Genomic DNA, 17279 nt, shown 5'->3' with positions numbered 1-17279 from the left:
AGAGACACAGGCAGAGGGAGAAGCAGGCTTCATGCACTGGGAACCCAACGTGGGATTCGATCCCGGGTCTCCAGGATCGCGCCCTGGGCCAAAGGCAGGCGCCAAACCGCTGCGCCACCCAGGGATCCCCTGGATCTGGTTATTAATGGATTAGGACCCACTGAATACAATAAATATTGGTAGTCCATACTGACCTGAATAAATACATGAGTAATAAACAAATGGGGGAGAAGGGAACAGCTTTTTTTTTTTTTTTTTTTTAATATTTTATTTACTTAAGAGAGAGAGAGAGAGATCATGAGCAGAGGGGAAGGGTAGAGGGAGATGCATTTTCCGCGCCAAGCAGGGAGCCGAATGTGGGATTCAATCCCAGGACCCTGGGATCATAATGTGAGCTGAAGACAGATGCTTAACCAACTGAGCCACCCAGGAGCCCCTGTTCTGTTTTGTTTGTATTTTTAAAGCAGTAGCCTTTTAACCTTGATCTGATTGAGCCTTCAGTAATCATCCTAACACATTTATTTCAAGTTTGTAATTGTAAAAGATCTTGAGCAATAGTGACTTAGCTCCAAACAGCAGTGGGACTGGCAATTTAATACTTTGGATCAGCCTTTTTTTTTTTTAAACACAAGATCCAGCTTTCTCTGATCTAAAGCCATGGGTCTAATAGAAACATTTTAGAGAACTAGTTTAATCTGTAAAAGCCAATAAATGGTAAGATCAAGGAGTCTATTCTTTTTTTTTTTTCCCAAAGAGTAGATTTATTTATTTATTTATTTTTATTTTTTTAAAATATTTTATTTATTTATTCAAGAGAGACACAGAAGGAAAGAAGCGGAGAAGCAGGCTCCATGCAGGGAGCCTGACATAGGACTTGATCCCGGGACTCCAGGATCACACCCTGGGCTGAAGGCAGGCACTAAATCACTGAGCCACTCAGCCATCCCCCAAAGAGTAGATTTAAACAAAAAATACCTTAAGTGTCTTGGGTAATTTAAGTTCTTTGAGGGCAGCTTCTGTGTCTCCTTTCCTTATCTGTATCCCCAGGCTTCCAGGCAGTGCTGTACCCTTAGCGAACTGTCAAACAGAATACCAAGGAGGTGCAAAATCTAAGTGGTGGGGGCTGAGAAGAGAATGGTTATGATGGAACTTTTTTTGATCATGAATTTTTTACAAAAGAAAATTGATTTACCTTATTAAATCTTAATTCCATAAAAATCTTTCATCTATAAAAAATAATAAATCGGAGATTCACAGTAGACTAAAAATTAGAGACCTCGGGCTTCCCTGTTGGCAGTAATGTGTCCTCTGATGAAATTTATCTTTCTAATTTAAAATTAAACATCACTGTTGTTGACTTTTTACTGCATTAATTTGTGTCACTTTTCTCATTAGCATTCATCTGTGTCCAAAATACTTCTGTTTGCTTTGTCTTCCATCAGCTGTATTTGACTTAGCTGTTATATTGTATGGCATATCATTGGGAAAAAATCAGAATTTTTAGGAGTTGACTTTGAGGGATTTGAAGAAGTTCTTCGTCAGTCCCAAAACTATTTTAGATGGAGGCAAATAAGAGTCCAGGACTGTCCCATAGCATCAAAGAACTTTTTGGCGGGGGAGGTGGTTAAAAACAGGTATGTAGATGCTCACTGACATCTCTTGGGCCAAGATTACATCATCTCCAAGTCAGCTTGGCCCAAAACTGAAGTATTATTACCTTATTTATTCTCTACCTACAACGAAGCAATGACTAAGTCAGGAATTGAATTCAGATTCCTTAATGCCTCCTATCCCTTTGGTTACCTACATCTTCTGTCTCCAATTCAGGATTTTTTAAGACACCTTTGTCTTTCAGGAAAGAGGTCCAGGTGGTATTATAACAGAGGAAACAAAACTGGCTTTCACTGTAATAAAAGTCTAACTACACTTTTAAAAAAATATATGGTATAACACACATCATATAAAATTAACCATAATTTTTTTACGGTGACTGCTCAGAAGCTTTATTTAAGGTGCAGATGAAAATGCAGCCCCCCAGAGAAAAATGTTATAATTAATTAATGTTTTACTGTACTTGGAATGGAAGAGACTGAATTTGCCTGTTTTGTGGCCCTTCATACATTTTAGCTAACTTAGTTTAATTCCTTTGCAAAATAAACAAATTGAATTTTTTTTATGAAAAGGAGGATTAGATTTTGAATACCTTTTAAAATGTACTATGTTTGCTAAGTATAATTTTTAACTGCCTCATTTTTCTCTTGTTTTCTTAAAGTGGACTTCCTTCCATTAAGTTGTAGGAACTTCCATCTAGATAAACTTTATACCAAAGAATATATAATGCTTGAGAGTCAGAATTGCCAAGGCTACAACTGTGTCTCTATCAACTTGCTAAATGTTTAGAAAGCCTTATATCAAATCCTTGGGTTTTCTCTGCTATAAATCTCGTAAGCAACATCAGTATAGTTGACGTCAGTGGAACTATTAATTTTAGAATGCCAGTTTAAGAGCAGTTAGCTTTTGTTGCATCTAACTCTGAAATGCAATTTAAAAGGATTAATCTGAAATGTCATTTGGTTAGGTCTGAATCACTGTCATTTACTAGTAAACCTTTGGTTTATATCTCCATCTGAAATGGAAATAGGAGGCTAGCCACAAGAAACAGCTTTAGCATTTCTTTTCTACCAGGACATGAATGGCAATGAGTGACAACCAAGGGCCCCGTGAAGTGATTTTTTTTCCGAAAAAATGATTTTCATATTGCTTAGAAGATTCTAGTCCCGAGGAGACTAATAAGGTTTTCCTAATTCCTGAGGCACAGTCTCCCTGACCTTAGTTTTTAAGGGTTCCAAAGCTAGAACTATAATCTTTTAAGCATTTCTCAAATGAATGTGGAGCAAAAAGGAGCATCTTTCCAATATGTACACAAGTAATTGGGGAAGTCCAAAAGTTGGGTTGTCTGGTCTTAGTAGCTCCTGTCAAGAGTAAGAATGGAATTTGACCTGTGAGTCCTATTGGGGTACTTCAAGTAGTGACTCCCAGCCGTGGCAGAGGACTGGGGCCAATGTAGGAATTGCTGCTTGTGTTACCACTGGAACTGTGGAGAGAAAAAGAAGTTTATGAACCACTGTATGTATAAAGTAAGCCAGACAAGAAGTAGAGGTCCTAGAAGGCTGGAACCCTAGCTTCCAAAGATGACAGAGACCTCACTGTTTTAATATCTCTGGTTTCAGATTGCCTGCTTGGTGCCCATGGATCAGTTTCAGCTTTATCAGCGGTTAAAATTTGAAAGAGGTATGTATGCACTCTTTTTACTGTCCCCATGCTGAGTTGTGGCTTTCCACGTGTCATCTTCACACTACCCTCCTCGGAAGGTTAAGGAGGCTGTGGGCTGTTAACAAAGCCACAAGGGCGTTCTCAGAGGGGGAAAAACTGTAATTGCAACATAAAATTTCAGCTTTCTTGGCCACGGACAGAAAAAATGCCAACTGGCAGGAAAGAGAAGCTTCCTTATGTTGGTTGTTTTATATATTTTGTTTGTTTGTTTGTTTTATATTTATAACGTGGCTCCTGTGAGAGAAGTTCTGCAGAAGTTGGGTAGTTGCACCAAAGAATGTGTGTGTTAAAATGCGTATTACCTCGGGCTTTCCCACTCTTGAAGATCACTTCAAAACCTTAATCGACCCAAACATTTTTACTGCTGCATGTCATATCCACCACTGTGTTCTTTGATGCAACACTTGTAATCGTACTGATGGCTGCATGTGTCATTCTCATGTGATGTACAATCTGTTGGATTCATTTTCTTTCTGACTTTGGCCTTGGAGTAATTTATATAGCTTTTCTATTTGTATTGCCTTTTTATCTGTAAGATTTATTTATTTTTGCTCCTTTTGGTTTCTCATAGATCTTTTTTTAAGGAGCCCTTTCCCTCCTGTCACATCCTGTACATTCTTGAACTAAATGGTCTATTTTTTTTTTCAAGATGTATTTATTTGAGAGCGAGCGAGTGCACACACAAGTGAGGGGAGGGGCAGAGGGAAAGAGGAAGGGGAGGTAGATTCCCTGCTGAGAGCAGAACCTGAAGCAGGGTTCCATCCCAAGGACCCAGAGATCATGACCTAAGCTGAAACCGAAAGTCAGAGACTTAACCAAGTCCCCAGGCACCCCTAAATGATCTGTTTTTCTATATCTGAGAAATAGGAGAAAACTGTTCCCCTAGAACACAGAGTCTAATTGAGTATATAAAATAAACTCTTATCTAGCATCAACATACAGTGTTCTGATTGCTAATTTTTAAATCTGGATTAGTAAAGTCTGGAGGTCAGAAAGGGGGAAAGAGGAATATTTCTCTCTCATGTGCCAGTCTTTCATAGGTGGTCTTGCATATCTTTGCTTTGATGCATTATAAATCGATCATATAGTTTGACTCATACATGGAATTTTTTTTTTCTCACAAGTTCTAGGCAGATGTCCCACTACAGATTCCATGACTTAATAATAGATTTTATTATTCCTTCTTTATAGATGAAAAAAGTGATGATTGGAGAGGTTGAAACTTGCATAGCATCACATAGACTGTTCCTAAGCTTCTTCATCTATACTTGTTTTTAATTCCATTTTTTTTAACTAGATAACATCTATCTAAAACAGAAAATTTACCATTTCACCCATTTTCAGGGTACAGTTAAGTGGCATTAAGAACATACACAGTTTTGTGCAACCATCACTACCATCTATTTATCACCCTAAGCAGGAACTATAATAGCTTTAAATAATAACTTCCCATTTCCCTTTTTTCCCCCACCCCCTGGTAACTTCTTCTGTTTACTGTTCTGTAAACTTGCCTAGTATAGATATTTCATGTGAGTGGAATCATACAAGATTTTCTTTTTGTGTCTGGCTTGTTTCATTTAATATAATGTTTTGAAGGTTCACCCATGTTGTGGCATGGATCAGACCTTCATTTCTTTTTATGGCCGAAGAGTAATATTCCATTGTATATATATACTACATTATGTTTAACCATTCATCTGTTGAAGGACGCTTGGGTTGTTTTTACCTTTTACCTATTGTGAATAATGCTGCAGTGAACACTGGGGTACAAGTATCTTTTCAAGTCTTTGCTTTCAGTTCTTTTGGGTACATACCTAGGAGTGGAATTGCTGGGTCATATGGTCTTTCTATGTTTAGTGTTTGAGGAACTGCCAATTGGACACTTTTACTTTTGTAAAGTATGGAAGGAAGTACATTACATTTGGAGCTATGTTAAATCTGGTGACTATTTGGCTCAACTCCCTCATTTTATAAGAAAGGAAACCAAGGTCCAGAGACATTTTGACCTGAGGTGATGTTGGAAGTCAATTTGTAATTCTTTAAGTATCAATTCAGGTACTTCTTTATTATCATCCATTATAAAGAATTATTATTAAATAAGCATGCGAAGGAAGAGTAAGTTTAAATGAATACAGTTTTACATAATGAAATTTACTCCATTTGCATAGTCTTTATTTAAATTGTATACCTCATTTTTACTTGGTAGACTTTGTATCTATCTCAAACTCAAAGCTTACCGGCTAGGTGACTTTGAGATCTATGTGACAAATGTTTTGTTTTGTCTTTAAATATTTTGTTTATTTATTTAAGAGAGAGAATAAGGGAGCAGGAGTAGGGGAGAGGGGCTTAGAGGGAGAGAGAGAAGCAGCCTGCCCAGTGAGCAGGGAGCCTGATGCAGGGCTCAATCCCAGGATCCCTGGACCCAAGATCGTGACCTGAGCCAAAGGCAAATGCCTAACCAAGTGAGCCACCCAGGTGCTCCTGCCACAAAAGTATTTTATGTGGAACTGTTTAGAATGGGATCTTGGGATGCTTTAAATACTAATGTTGTTGAATGAGCTAAATGACAAATTGGTGGAAAGGAAAACTCACTGGCTGGGATTTCAGAGTTGTAGAGATTGTCGTTGCTCTGGAAAAATGTAGAATCAGCTTCGTGGCAGCCCCCTGTGTCTTAATTATAAAAATTTTCATTGGTTTTGCCCAATTCTTATTGCCTACCAAGGCCTCATCTTGTCATCCTGTGTTTTAATTGTCCTCTGCTTTATGTTATGTATATGATTAGCTTGCCTTTTATAGCTTTGTTTTCATCTAAGTCTTCATGGGGGAAAAATATTTTGAATAGGAATGAGCCTAAATCATCACTGTTTACAGAAAGTGGAGAAACGGCACTTGGCATCAATTGGTTATTCTATGAATCTGCTCTCCTTCCATCTGTGACTTTCCGTTGGCTACTACGGTGTTTGTGGCTTTTCCGTTCTGTGTCAGTGTTCCAATATTAACAAAGAAAAGAGAATACTAAGTTTGGCATATGTTAGTGATCACAGCTGTACTTTCTACTGGTTCTCAAAGCACATGTCTGATGATTAATGCTAGAATTTTGCTTGTCTCTCAAATCTGCTTGCCCAGAATCTACTTTTTCAAAATAGTTTGGGTTTTGTATTGGTTTATCTTTGGAAAATTAGGTTAAGATTTTCCATCTCTAGTCCTTCAGCACTTTTCCTATTTTTTGTGACCCCCATTTTACTTATTATAATTGCAAACTGCTTCAGTTTGTTGGTAGCTTAATGTGTCTGTTCTTGGATATTTGTATCATCATATAGTGGCTGGAAATTCTTACAAATGGTTCAAATGTCATAGTGTTCTCCTTTGGAAAAAAAGGAAGTAAAATAGCAATTTATTTTCCTGTTATCTGGTAATCCGACTGCATCCACTCATGTGTTCCATATCTACTTTTCTGTGTGCTGAGTATGTATTGTGTGTCAGGTGCATTTCCAGACACTGCCGTAAGCCGTGGCTCCATCTTTCTCTGAAAGCCATCTGTTCTCAGCATTTGTCACAAGCCTCCTTTCATTGTGAGTCTCAACATTTACAATATGGTTCTTTGAATTTCATTTTGCGCCTTTATTTGTCCTTGGTGAAATGCTCCCAGGCCCTCTTTTGTGTCCAATCACTTAAAGTTTTATCTCGCCAGAGCTCTGGGTGTAATTATTTGGTTTCTTTTGGTGTTTTTCCATTTAGGGCTGTGTGATTTTAATGTCCTTACTGTCAGTTTGGTTTTATTTTGTAACACCTCCCATTGTCATTAGGTATCTTCCTTTTCATAGTTTCTGATCACAAGCCCATTCTCATTGTGCATGTGTATGGCGTGCATGTGCACACACCTGTTCACTTTTCAAGTCTGCTTTTCTGGTGTTTTGTTGGTAAATGTGTGACTAAGTCTAGGGGTCCCTTATGAAGCTATTCTGTGCTTCTGCATGCTAACACTTTCTCCTCCGCTTCCTACTTCCTCTTCTTTACCGTCAACTCTTTCTTGTGGGGCAGTTCTAAATCTAAAACAGCACCCTCTAGATGTGTCAGCTAAAAACCTGAACTATCTGCAAGAAGAGACATTTATCATCAGTAGGGTGACATTTCTAAAGGGGACCCGAATGAAAGGCACAGTGTGAAGTGTTTGCCTCTCCCTGTGTGCACTCTCATTTCCTCATCTATAAAAGGAGGGTACTAGTGGAAGGATCCTGCTAGGACTGTTGTAAAGGGGGAGTTAATATTGTGTGTCTGTCACCGTGTGCATTCAGTAAATTATTATTGTCATTATCATTGTTGTTTTGTTATTTGTCAGCACCACTGCCCCATCTTACCTTTATCCCAGTTTTTTAAACTAAATGAAGAAAGCATCTTCTAGAATCCAGATCATACTTCAGCTGAGCCTCTAGCACAACAATACCACTCTTGTTCCCTTTTCATCTTAATCTGTGTCTTTTTCAGCACATTTCTATTGAGTCTTAAAGCGTTGTATGGTACTGTGACAATGAAAGCTTATTCTTTACACCACCTACTATATCTGGTTCCTTCATGCTCTCACTTGATGCATAAATCCACCTTCTCTGACCACCTCCGAGGAGATTGAGACGTGCTGATGTGGAGCATTCAAAGTGGCCACTTTAAAGAGAAAAGGTTCCTGTGCTGATAGTGGAAATGGAAATCTATTTAATAACATGATTATTGGGACGCCTGGGTAGCTCAGTGGTTGAGCATCTGCCTTTGCCTCAGGTCGTGATGCCGGGGTCCTGGGATCGAGTCCCACATTGGGTTCCCTTTGGGGAGCCTGCCTCTCTCTCTGTGTCACTCGTGAATAAATAAATAAAATCTTAAAAAAAACATGATTATGTTTTTACATAGAGAATGGTATTCTAGGAAAAAGGCCCACCCAGTCCCAGCATATACTCACTAACCATGAGTTCTGCAAACTCCTAACATCTGCGGATGTTAACACTGATAACATAACAGTGTTAGACTAGATAAACTCCGAAGTTGTTTCCAGGTTTGAAATTCAGTGCTTCTCCTTGGCAGTCTTGACAGCAACCCCCCTGCTCACGGCCACATCTATTTGAGTTTATTTACTATGGCAGATGTTAATTCTGATCAGTTTAGTTTAATTGCATTTTAACTATCTACAGAAGACCTTTGTTCTTTGAGATATCAGAAAGCAAATTAACTTTGGCATAATTAAAAATGCAGTGGGTTATAAAAGCTAAAAGAGTTTGGTTTATTTCAGCTGATAATTAGCTTGGCCGTATCCCGTTTCCCACAATAAGAAATCATGGGAGATCTTTTTTGGCATGACTTCACGATGGCAGAGGATGGCAGAAAATGCACTCATGTTAGTTAAGAGAATTTACAGCAGAATAAAAAGCAAACTCTACATATCTAATGCTGGGAGTTTCAGGTAGGGGAATCCAGGAGTCTTGAGTTCAGTTGTGAAAAACTGAAAACGATCACTGGGGTCAGACATGGTCCTTAGGTCTCATGGCGATTGTATTTTCTCCTAGTGTTTCTATTTCTCAATAATTGTTAGAATACAGAAGTAGAAATAGCTTGAAATAGCATTTCCTGCCTTGCACAATTAATATGAACAAGCAGTCCTAAGATCAAATAGTCGTGAAGCTTTAACCAGTTTTAATTTTCATAAGTAAGTTCTGGTTGGAGTTTGTGAATTTGTCCGTCTCTGATACAAGTATGTTATATTTAATCACTGCAAAATCATGTTCATGTTAAAGTGCTGGAGGCACCACTGGGAATGCTTTACATAGGCCTCCTGGCTTCTCTTTTTCTAGATTCCCTAACTTACCCCCATCTCAGAGCTTTCATCATCACTGCTGATGCAGAAGAAATTAGTTGAATATGCACAAGATCATTTTCCTCCAGCTTTGGAATAGAAATTTGAAGCGGGAAGAAACTAAATCTTAAACTTCTTAGGTTTAAGATAAAATGATTGTGTATTTTATCTACATACCTAATAACTCTTGTTTCCTAGGCCAAGAGCCAGGACTTAGAATTGAATTCATGGTAATTGTAATAAGTGTTTTTAAAAATTTTGCATTAATACTGTTCCCCTACAACCATCCCACTGTCACCTCAGCTCATTGGGGTGGAGGTAAGAGTGAGGAGAGGCAGCTCTTGTTTATGGACAGTGATTTGGCTTCCACCTGGTGTCCATCACTTCATCCCTCTTTGGCATGTGTTTAGGACCAATATCTGATGCCCCTTCAGCATTATTCCTTTTCTGCTAATCTGACCTGTAGATTCCATTCGTGGTTGACTCTGTTATCTGACAGATAGACAGCAAAATTGTGCTCTTAATGGCATATTGAAACTCTACTAGTTCTTAAAAAATAAAATGCCTTGTTTTAGCTTCTATGGACATTGACTTGTAGCTGCTCTTCTAGGAACTGGGCTGAAGAGCAATCAGAAGGGCAGATGTTGTGCTCTTCAGTGTAATCTGGCCAGACTTGTATGTGTGGGTCCCTGTTCTTTTGGGGAACGCTCTTCTTAAGAGACTCCAAGATGCCATATACAAAAGTCTCTCTGAGTTGTTTCTGTTCTCGGGAAATACCTTGCTGTGTATGCCACCATTACCTTTTATCACCATAGGGAATTGATTACAGATACCATTTCTTATGTTGTTTCATTCATTTATTCAACAAATAGTACATTCCAGGAGGCTTTCTAAGTCAGTGGTGGTTGACTTGGGATGACTGCATCTTTACTAGGAAATCTTGACAGTTTCACCTTCAAAGTATGCTCCCAAATTGTCAGTACTTCTAACATATAATCCAGTGTATCACTTTGGATTAAAACACTACAATCGCCTCCTAATCTCTCTGTTGCCACTTCGTTCCACCACCATCCATTCTCCCCACAGTAGCCAGAGTAGTCTTCTAAGAACAATAATCCTATCATGGCTCTCCCCTGATCAAGAGGGCACTCTCCTGTCTCCCTCGGTGCTGCCCATGGAGGTAGCAGCCATCTCCTGTTTGGCATCATGGCCACCCTCAGACCTGGTGAAGCCCAGGATTACTAAAAAGAGGACCAAGAAGTTCATCTGGTGCCAGTCAGACCAGTATGTCAAAATTAAATATAACTGGTGGAAACCCAGAGTCATTGACAATAGGGTGCACAGAAGATTCAATGGCCAGATCTTGATACCCAACATTGTCATGGGAGCAACAAGAAAACAAAGCACATGCTGCCCAGTGGCTTCCAGAAGTTTCTAGTCCATAATACCAAGGAGCTTGGAGTGCTCCTGATGTGCAACGAATCTTACTGTGCAGAGATTGCTCAAAATGTCTCCTCTAAGAACCACAAAGCCATTGTGGAAAGAGCAGTCCAGCTGGCCATCAGAGTCAAAATCTCAATACCAGGCTGTGTAACGAAGAAAATGAACAGAAAATGAACAGACAGCTTATGTGTACACTGTGTTTGTGTGTTTTTTTTTTTTAAAGATTTTATTTATCCATGAGAGATGCACAGAGAGAAGCAGAGACCTAGGCAGAGGGAGAAGCAGGTTCCCTGTGGGGAGCCCCACACGGGACTCGATCCCTGGACTCTGGGATCACACCCTGAGCCAAAGGCAGACACTCAACCACTGAGTCCCCAGGTGTCCCATACCGTGTTTGTGTTAATACTATGCCCCACCCCCCCATAGCATTCCCCATGCTTAGGCCTTATCATTGTCATCTGTGATCAGGCCCACATTATATCCTATGACTCTTCCCTTTGCTCACTTTGCTCCTTGTAAAATTTCACTGCCTCATTACTTGTATAAATCTCTTCGTTCCCATTGTTTGGATATCAGTTGGAAATCTTTCAGATCAAAACCACGTGTAGATTGACTGCTTATTCATGGTTCTAACCTATTGACTTAAATGTGTTTTTAAAAAATGGACAGCTATAAATAACTCTCAGAAGCAGAACTAATGTTTGTTTGCTTAGTGTCATCTGGTTCTCACACAAATGTAACATCCCAGAGGCTTATCTCTAGTAATTCTAACTGAATTAATAGTTACCCAGTTGAAGAAGCAGAAAGTGTGCATTTGAGTGGAGAGGTCTCCCATAAATCAAAAATAAAGAAGGCAGAGGAAAAAAACAAATCATTCAAGTGTTCTTTGTACGTTCTGGCCCAGAGGCACCAGTATACCATTTCTCCTCATTCAAAAATGTCCTTCCTGAATTTCTATAGAAGGCGTGTGCATGCTGTTTGATGGCAAGGGATAAATCTCTTTAGTCTTACCTCCATCTCCAGTAAGAGACATTGAGTCACTGCTCTTTTGAATGTTCTGTTAACTCCTTGTTAACTTACTCAGCTCCTCATGTTAACACAGAAATATAAAGTTGAGAGGACTGTCAGGAATTTGGCTAGATTTGTCTTTTTGCCCCAGAATAGTTCTTTACTCTCCTCTTAATAGTTTATCTAGAAGACAATGGCATGACTCCTTTGGCAAGTATCTTTTACATAACCAGAACAACATTTAAAAGCTGTAGGACAAGCTCAAGTACTTGTGTAAAGAATACCTGTGCCCAAAATCAAACATTACATAAACACATGATACTGTATTGCTACTGTGCTTCATGTATTGATGGGCATTTCTCTAAGCTTTAATCATGTTAGATTCGAGCTAGCGGTGCTTTCTTTTGATTTAAATTCTTTAAAAGGGGGGTTGATGATACAGCAATTGCACTATGAGGTATACATACCCAAAGGATACAAAAGTACTGACTCAAAGGGACACGTGGACCCTGATGTTTATAGCAGCATTATCAACAATAGACAAATTATGGAAAGAGCCCAAATGTCCACCGACAAATGGATAAAGAGGACATAGCATGCGCGCGCGCGCGCACACACACACACACACACACACACACACAATGGAATATTACTCAGCCAAAAAAAGAATGAAGTCTTGCCATTTGCAACTACATGGATGGAGCTAGAGAGTATTATGCTAAATGAAATAAATCATAAAAAAAATAACATGTGATTTTACTACTATGTGAAATTTAAGAAACTAAACAGATGAACATGGGGGTGGGGAGGCAAACCAGGAAACAGTCTTTTAACTATAGGGAACAAACTGAGGTTATTGGAGGGGAGGAAGATGAGGAGATGGGTTTAATAGGTGATGGGGATTAGGGAGGGCACTTGTTAGGATGACCACTGGGTGTCATATGTAAGTGATGAATCACTGAATTCTACACTTTTTTTTTTTAAAAGATTTATTTATTTATTTATTCATGAGAGACACAGAGAGAGAGGCAGAGAACACAGGCAGAGGGAGAAGAAGTCTCCATGCAGGATCACGCCCTGGGCTGAAGGCAGACATGAAACCACTGAGCCACCCAGGGATCCCCTGAATTCTACACCTTAAACTAATATTATACTGTATGTTAACTAACTGGAATTTAAATTAAAATGTAAAAATAAATAAAAAGGTGACTGAATTCTCCGTTTAAGAGAAGTAATTGGTTTAAATTAGTAGATACCTGTTCTCTGTTTTGGACAGGTGGACAGGAATGTACTGAGTGCATCCTATCTGATTGGTGCTGTAAGGAGTGCTTAGAGGCCTGATAGGGAGCTCCAGAAATACTTACTTGTGACATGCTATGGTTCCAAGTGGAAGAAACAGCCTGCCTATCCTCTAGGGTGGCTCTTATTGGACTTGAAGATCCCAGACAGATGTACAAAAAGCAAGATATGTACCCATGGGAGACATGAGAGGTTACATCAGGTATAATACCTGTCTGTATGCAGGATGTTCAGAAAGTAGAATAGACTGGCCTGCAAATACGGCTAAAAGAATGAATAAAATAAATAAAATCTTAAAAAAAATAAAAGAATGGTCACTATTGTAGTCTCCATTTCTTCTTGTGCTAAGTTCTGTTCTTCAATTGCCCACTCTGTGCCCCCCACCTTGACTGTGTTGAAGTAGGGTTTATATATTTAAGTATTTGCTCTCGATTTGGACACTGTTCAGTGATGCGTACAGACTTAGGGGGGCATGGGAAGGTTCTGATTTATAGTGTTTGCCAATTACTGGGGTATAACTACTTTCACCCTGACTGATTTCTCAAGCAGCTGGTTCATGTAATGTCACTGAATGCTGAGTTGGGACAAGATGCAGTAGTTGTTATCTGCTCGCAAGACCCCACTGTAGGAGGTGACTGCCGGCGTTCCCTGCTCAGGGTTTTCTTAAGTACAGAATCTTTATTCCAGTATCTGGAAGGAGACTCTAATTTCCCTTGCTATTCCAAGGATTGTTTTTTGTTTTTTAATCTCTGTTTATGTGGTGCTTTGGTTCTTTCTAACTTAATCTCTTTGTGTTTTATCTCTGCATGTGCCATCTGCTTGGTACCCTGATTAGGAAGGACCAGTTTTACTTCCTGATTTTAGAGCTGATTAAAAGGGGAAACTTCATTATGGATACTTGTATAAGAAAAGCATTAAAATATTTCTGTATTAAAAAAAAACTTTGGGGATATTAAACATTCCTTACCTTCACCCCTAAGGGCTGCTCACAGATATTCCTAATTTCATTTATTTCATCTTGTAGGGTGTTCTAGCAGTTATTACATTGTTTGTTTTTTTGTTTGTTTGTTGTTTTTTTTTGCATTTTGTTCATTGTAAGCATCTCTTGTCCTTTTCACACTGAGATTTCTGAGAAGCAAACCTCTGTTGTCATCTCTGTAAGCCGAGGGTCTCTAAAAAGTCCCTGAAATTGATCATTTGTTGGATGAACAATGAATAATAGACATTGGCCTAAGTTTTTAGGCATATCATCCTAAGAGATAGGTCTAAAGAAGAAGTCTGGAATGGTCCAAATTAAAGCAAGATTGAGACTTAGTCATAGCATGGGTTCTGTAAATAAGTAAAATACAGGAGAAACCTAGGACTGAGTCTTAGATACCATCCATAGATGGGACCAAAGGAAGCAGTATTTTTTTTTAAGATTTCATTTATTTATTCATGAGAGACACACACACACAGAGAGAGAGAGAGAGAGGCACAGAGACACACAGCAGAGGGAGAAGCAAGCTCCATGCAGGGAGCCTGACGTGGGACTCGATCCCGGGTCTCCAGGATTAGGCCCTGGGCTGAAGGTGGCGCTAAACTGCTGAGCCACCAAGGCTGCCCAAAGGAAGCAATATTGATGCTAATGGAGACGGAAGGTTGTAGGAAGAAAATAGAGAGACTAGTATCTTATGGAAGAGCTTTATAAGAGTATCAGATATAAGATGGAATGAGAAACATTTGCTAGATATGAGTAGAGGGATGGCAGTTTTAATTTTCAGAGAACAGTCTATTAATGAAGTGGGAATAAAAACTTTATTTAAGAGACTTAAGGAAGATATGAGGGGATAGGAATGAGAATCAATGTAGATCACTCATCCAAGGACTGACATGAAACAGGAAGGTGAAATGAATGCTAGGTATAAGGAGACAGTAAGTAGGGTTCTAGCAAGGGTAATTATTAATTTTAATGTTAGAAATTTTTTCATTGTCAGCCCTCTAAATGGTGCTTCATAAAGGATGTTTAATTTTGAAAGTGTTACATGTAAAGTTCCATGTTTTGCCAAGTTGATGTCTTTCCAAATATGGAGAGCCCTAATTGAGGTGGGTGGAGATTTAGAGTCTAATAAAGATCATAACATACTTTTGATACAAGGGCTGGTATTGGATGATTTTAGTTTGCTATGTACATCTGTTGATGAGAGTACTGGAAGAGAAAGGAAAATAAATTCCAGTGCAAGGCAATTCAAGATGGTATGAGTAGTATATGTATTATAAGTCAGTTGTTGGCAGAGGAGTATATCTAGCTTTTGGAAAAACCAACAATGACTGGGCCTTAAATTAACAGGTAGCATCCCATCACTCTGTCATGGAGCATCTAAACAAAATAAGTAGCCCTTGCTTATAATCTAAAGAGAGAAAGGCCATCTCCATGAAGTGAATAGAGCACGGCAATAAACAAGATGATGATTCTGTGACACCAAAATTAAGACAAGTATGTCTTATCTTTTTAAGGTAATCTGCAGGGATGCTATGCATTTTAACTATAATATGTGTCTTTCCTTTCCTTTCTCTTCTGTATTGCCAGTCTTTTAAACTGTGATTTAGAATGGGTGGTTAAGTAGACATGTGATGTGGGAATCGTTAGCTCTAATTTATTTTTTTTAAGATTTATTTATTATAAATTAATAATAGAAGCAGAGACACAGGCAGAGGGAGAAGCAGGCTCCACGCAGTGAGCAAGATGTGGGACTCAATTCCAGGTCTTCAGGATCCCGCCCTGGGCAAAGGCGGCGCTAAACCGCTGAGCCACCCGGGCTGTCCTGTTAGCTCTAATTTATATACCAGCCTTCATTTCTTTGGACTTAGTGTTTGAAGCAGTTAGAAGAATTTGTAAAAAAAGAAAATATATATAAATGGTGTAGAAATAGAAGTTCAGGACCTTGGAGCCTATGGTGTGTCACTGTCCCCTTGACTTTCTAACCAGCCTGTCCCAAACTTTTAGGGATTCTTTTTCAAGGGTCTCTTGGGGTCTCTTGGGGAATAATAGGCTTCCCTTTTCTGATTTTATTTGGTCCATCAACCTGTATTTCCCAGAATTATTAGATAAGAAAATATACATAAGGATGCTCTCTTTGAATGAAAACCTATAATCATAGATCTGATTGTTGGCCTTTTCTAGATGAGAGATTAATGGAGGCAGTGTTTGCTGGAACATTTTGGATTTATTTCCCCTGGTACTGAATTTGTAAAATTATTACCTTTAAAACTAAGCTCATACTTAATGCCTTCATTTCCTTTTTGCGCCACTCTTTGGGGTTGTTTGCCTCCTGCATGGAAATTTCCAAGAATCATAAGCCTTAGGAGATTTAAAACTGGAATCTCATCAGTTTAAAATTTGCAAAACACTTTGGTTCAGAGAAAAAAGGGCTAGTCTACTCCTCAAATAATACCATTTTCACATGATATGTTCCTTTAAAGGTCACATCATAAGACAAGAACATGAGATTTGTTATTGAATAGAAAGTGAGGAACTGGACAAGATTTGTAAACATTTGAATAGAATCATAGTCGGGTTACCCCCAACCCCATATTCTTTCCTCCAGGCCACATGAACGTAGCTGGTGTATTCTATAAGTGACTCTCACTTTATGGGGTGTGAAAGTCCATACCTTTTGTTTTTAGAGCATGTGAACCTTTTATAAATGTCTCTAACTAGCCGATGGTCGGACAACCGAAGATCAAATCGACAGCCAATCTGATCTCTTGGCTCAGCCATGCCAGATACTGCTTGGTCCCTAAACCGTTTTATTTCTTCCTTGTTCTTTCAGTTCCCTCTTAAAAAATAGAAGAAACCTCACTACTTATTTCTCGGTGCCTGGAAGGACAAAATCCATTGTGACTTTCTTTTTCCTTTGGCTTTGGTAGACCCTTCAGGTCCAAATTTCCTCCAAGATAATGCCCAAAATAATTATAGCAGGGACTTGAGATTTTGCATACATGGAGTGCTAAAAGGTGAGAAGTATTCCAAAAGAATTGCAAATTTTGGTTAGTGAGAACACTGTCTATCTGTTCATAAGGGCAGTGGTGGCCTATTTTATTAGTAGCTATTTTGAGAAATGTGGCAGGGCTCAGTGACCTTGTAGGTTTGGGTCCATATGAAGGCAGTAGTAGAAGTCACTGCCCTAAAAAAAAAAAAAAAAGAAAGAAAGAAAAGAAAAGAAAAAGAAAGGACAGAAAGGAAAGAAAGGAAAGAAAAGACAGAAAGGAAAGAAAGAAAAAAAGGAAAGAAAGAAATCACTGCCCTTGGGTGGACTGATCTTCCATAAATACCAACCTGTCAAAGAGAAAAATGAAGGGGAAAGAGCCTCAGGCCTGT

The 17279-nt window shown here is 38.9% G+C and overlaps 1 protein-coding gene across 3 annotated transcripts in view; it reads left to right on the top strand.

Annotated features, from left to right (window-relative positions):
• The window catches only part of RNF144B (ring finger protein 144B), a 169027-nt gene that overhangs the window by 140679 nt on the left and 11069 nt on the right, over positions 1-17279 (top strand). For all 3 annotated transcript variants that reach the window (XM_072814029.1, XM_072814028.1, XM_072814030.1), the window contains exon 4: positions 3231-3291. In XM_072814029.1, the coding sequence (XP_072670130.1) occupies positions 3231-3291 (61 nt within the window). The remainder of the gene's footprint in view (positions 1-3230; positions 3292-17279) is intronic.

Source organism: Canis lupus, chromosome 37 (assembly GCF_048164855.1).
Source record: "Canis lupus baileyi chromosome 37, mCanLup2.hap1, whole genome shotgun sequence".
NCBI lineage: Eukaryota > Metazoa > Chordata > Mammalia > Carnivora > Canidae > Canis > Canis lupus.
This window is presented reverse-complemented; position numbering and strand designations above follow the sequence as displayed.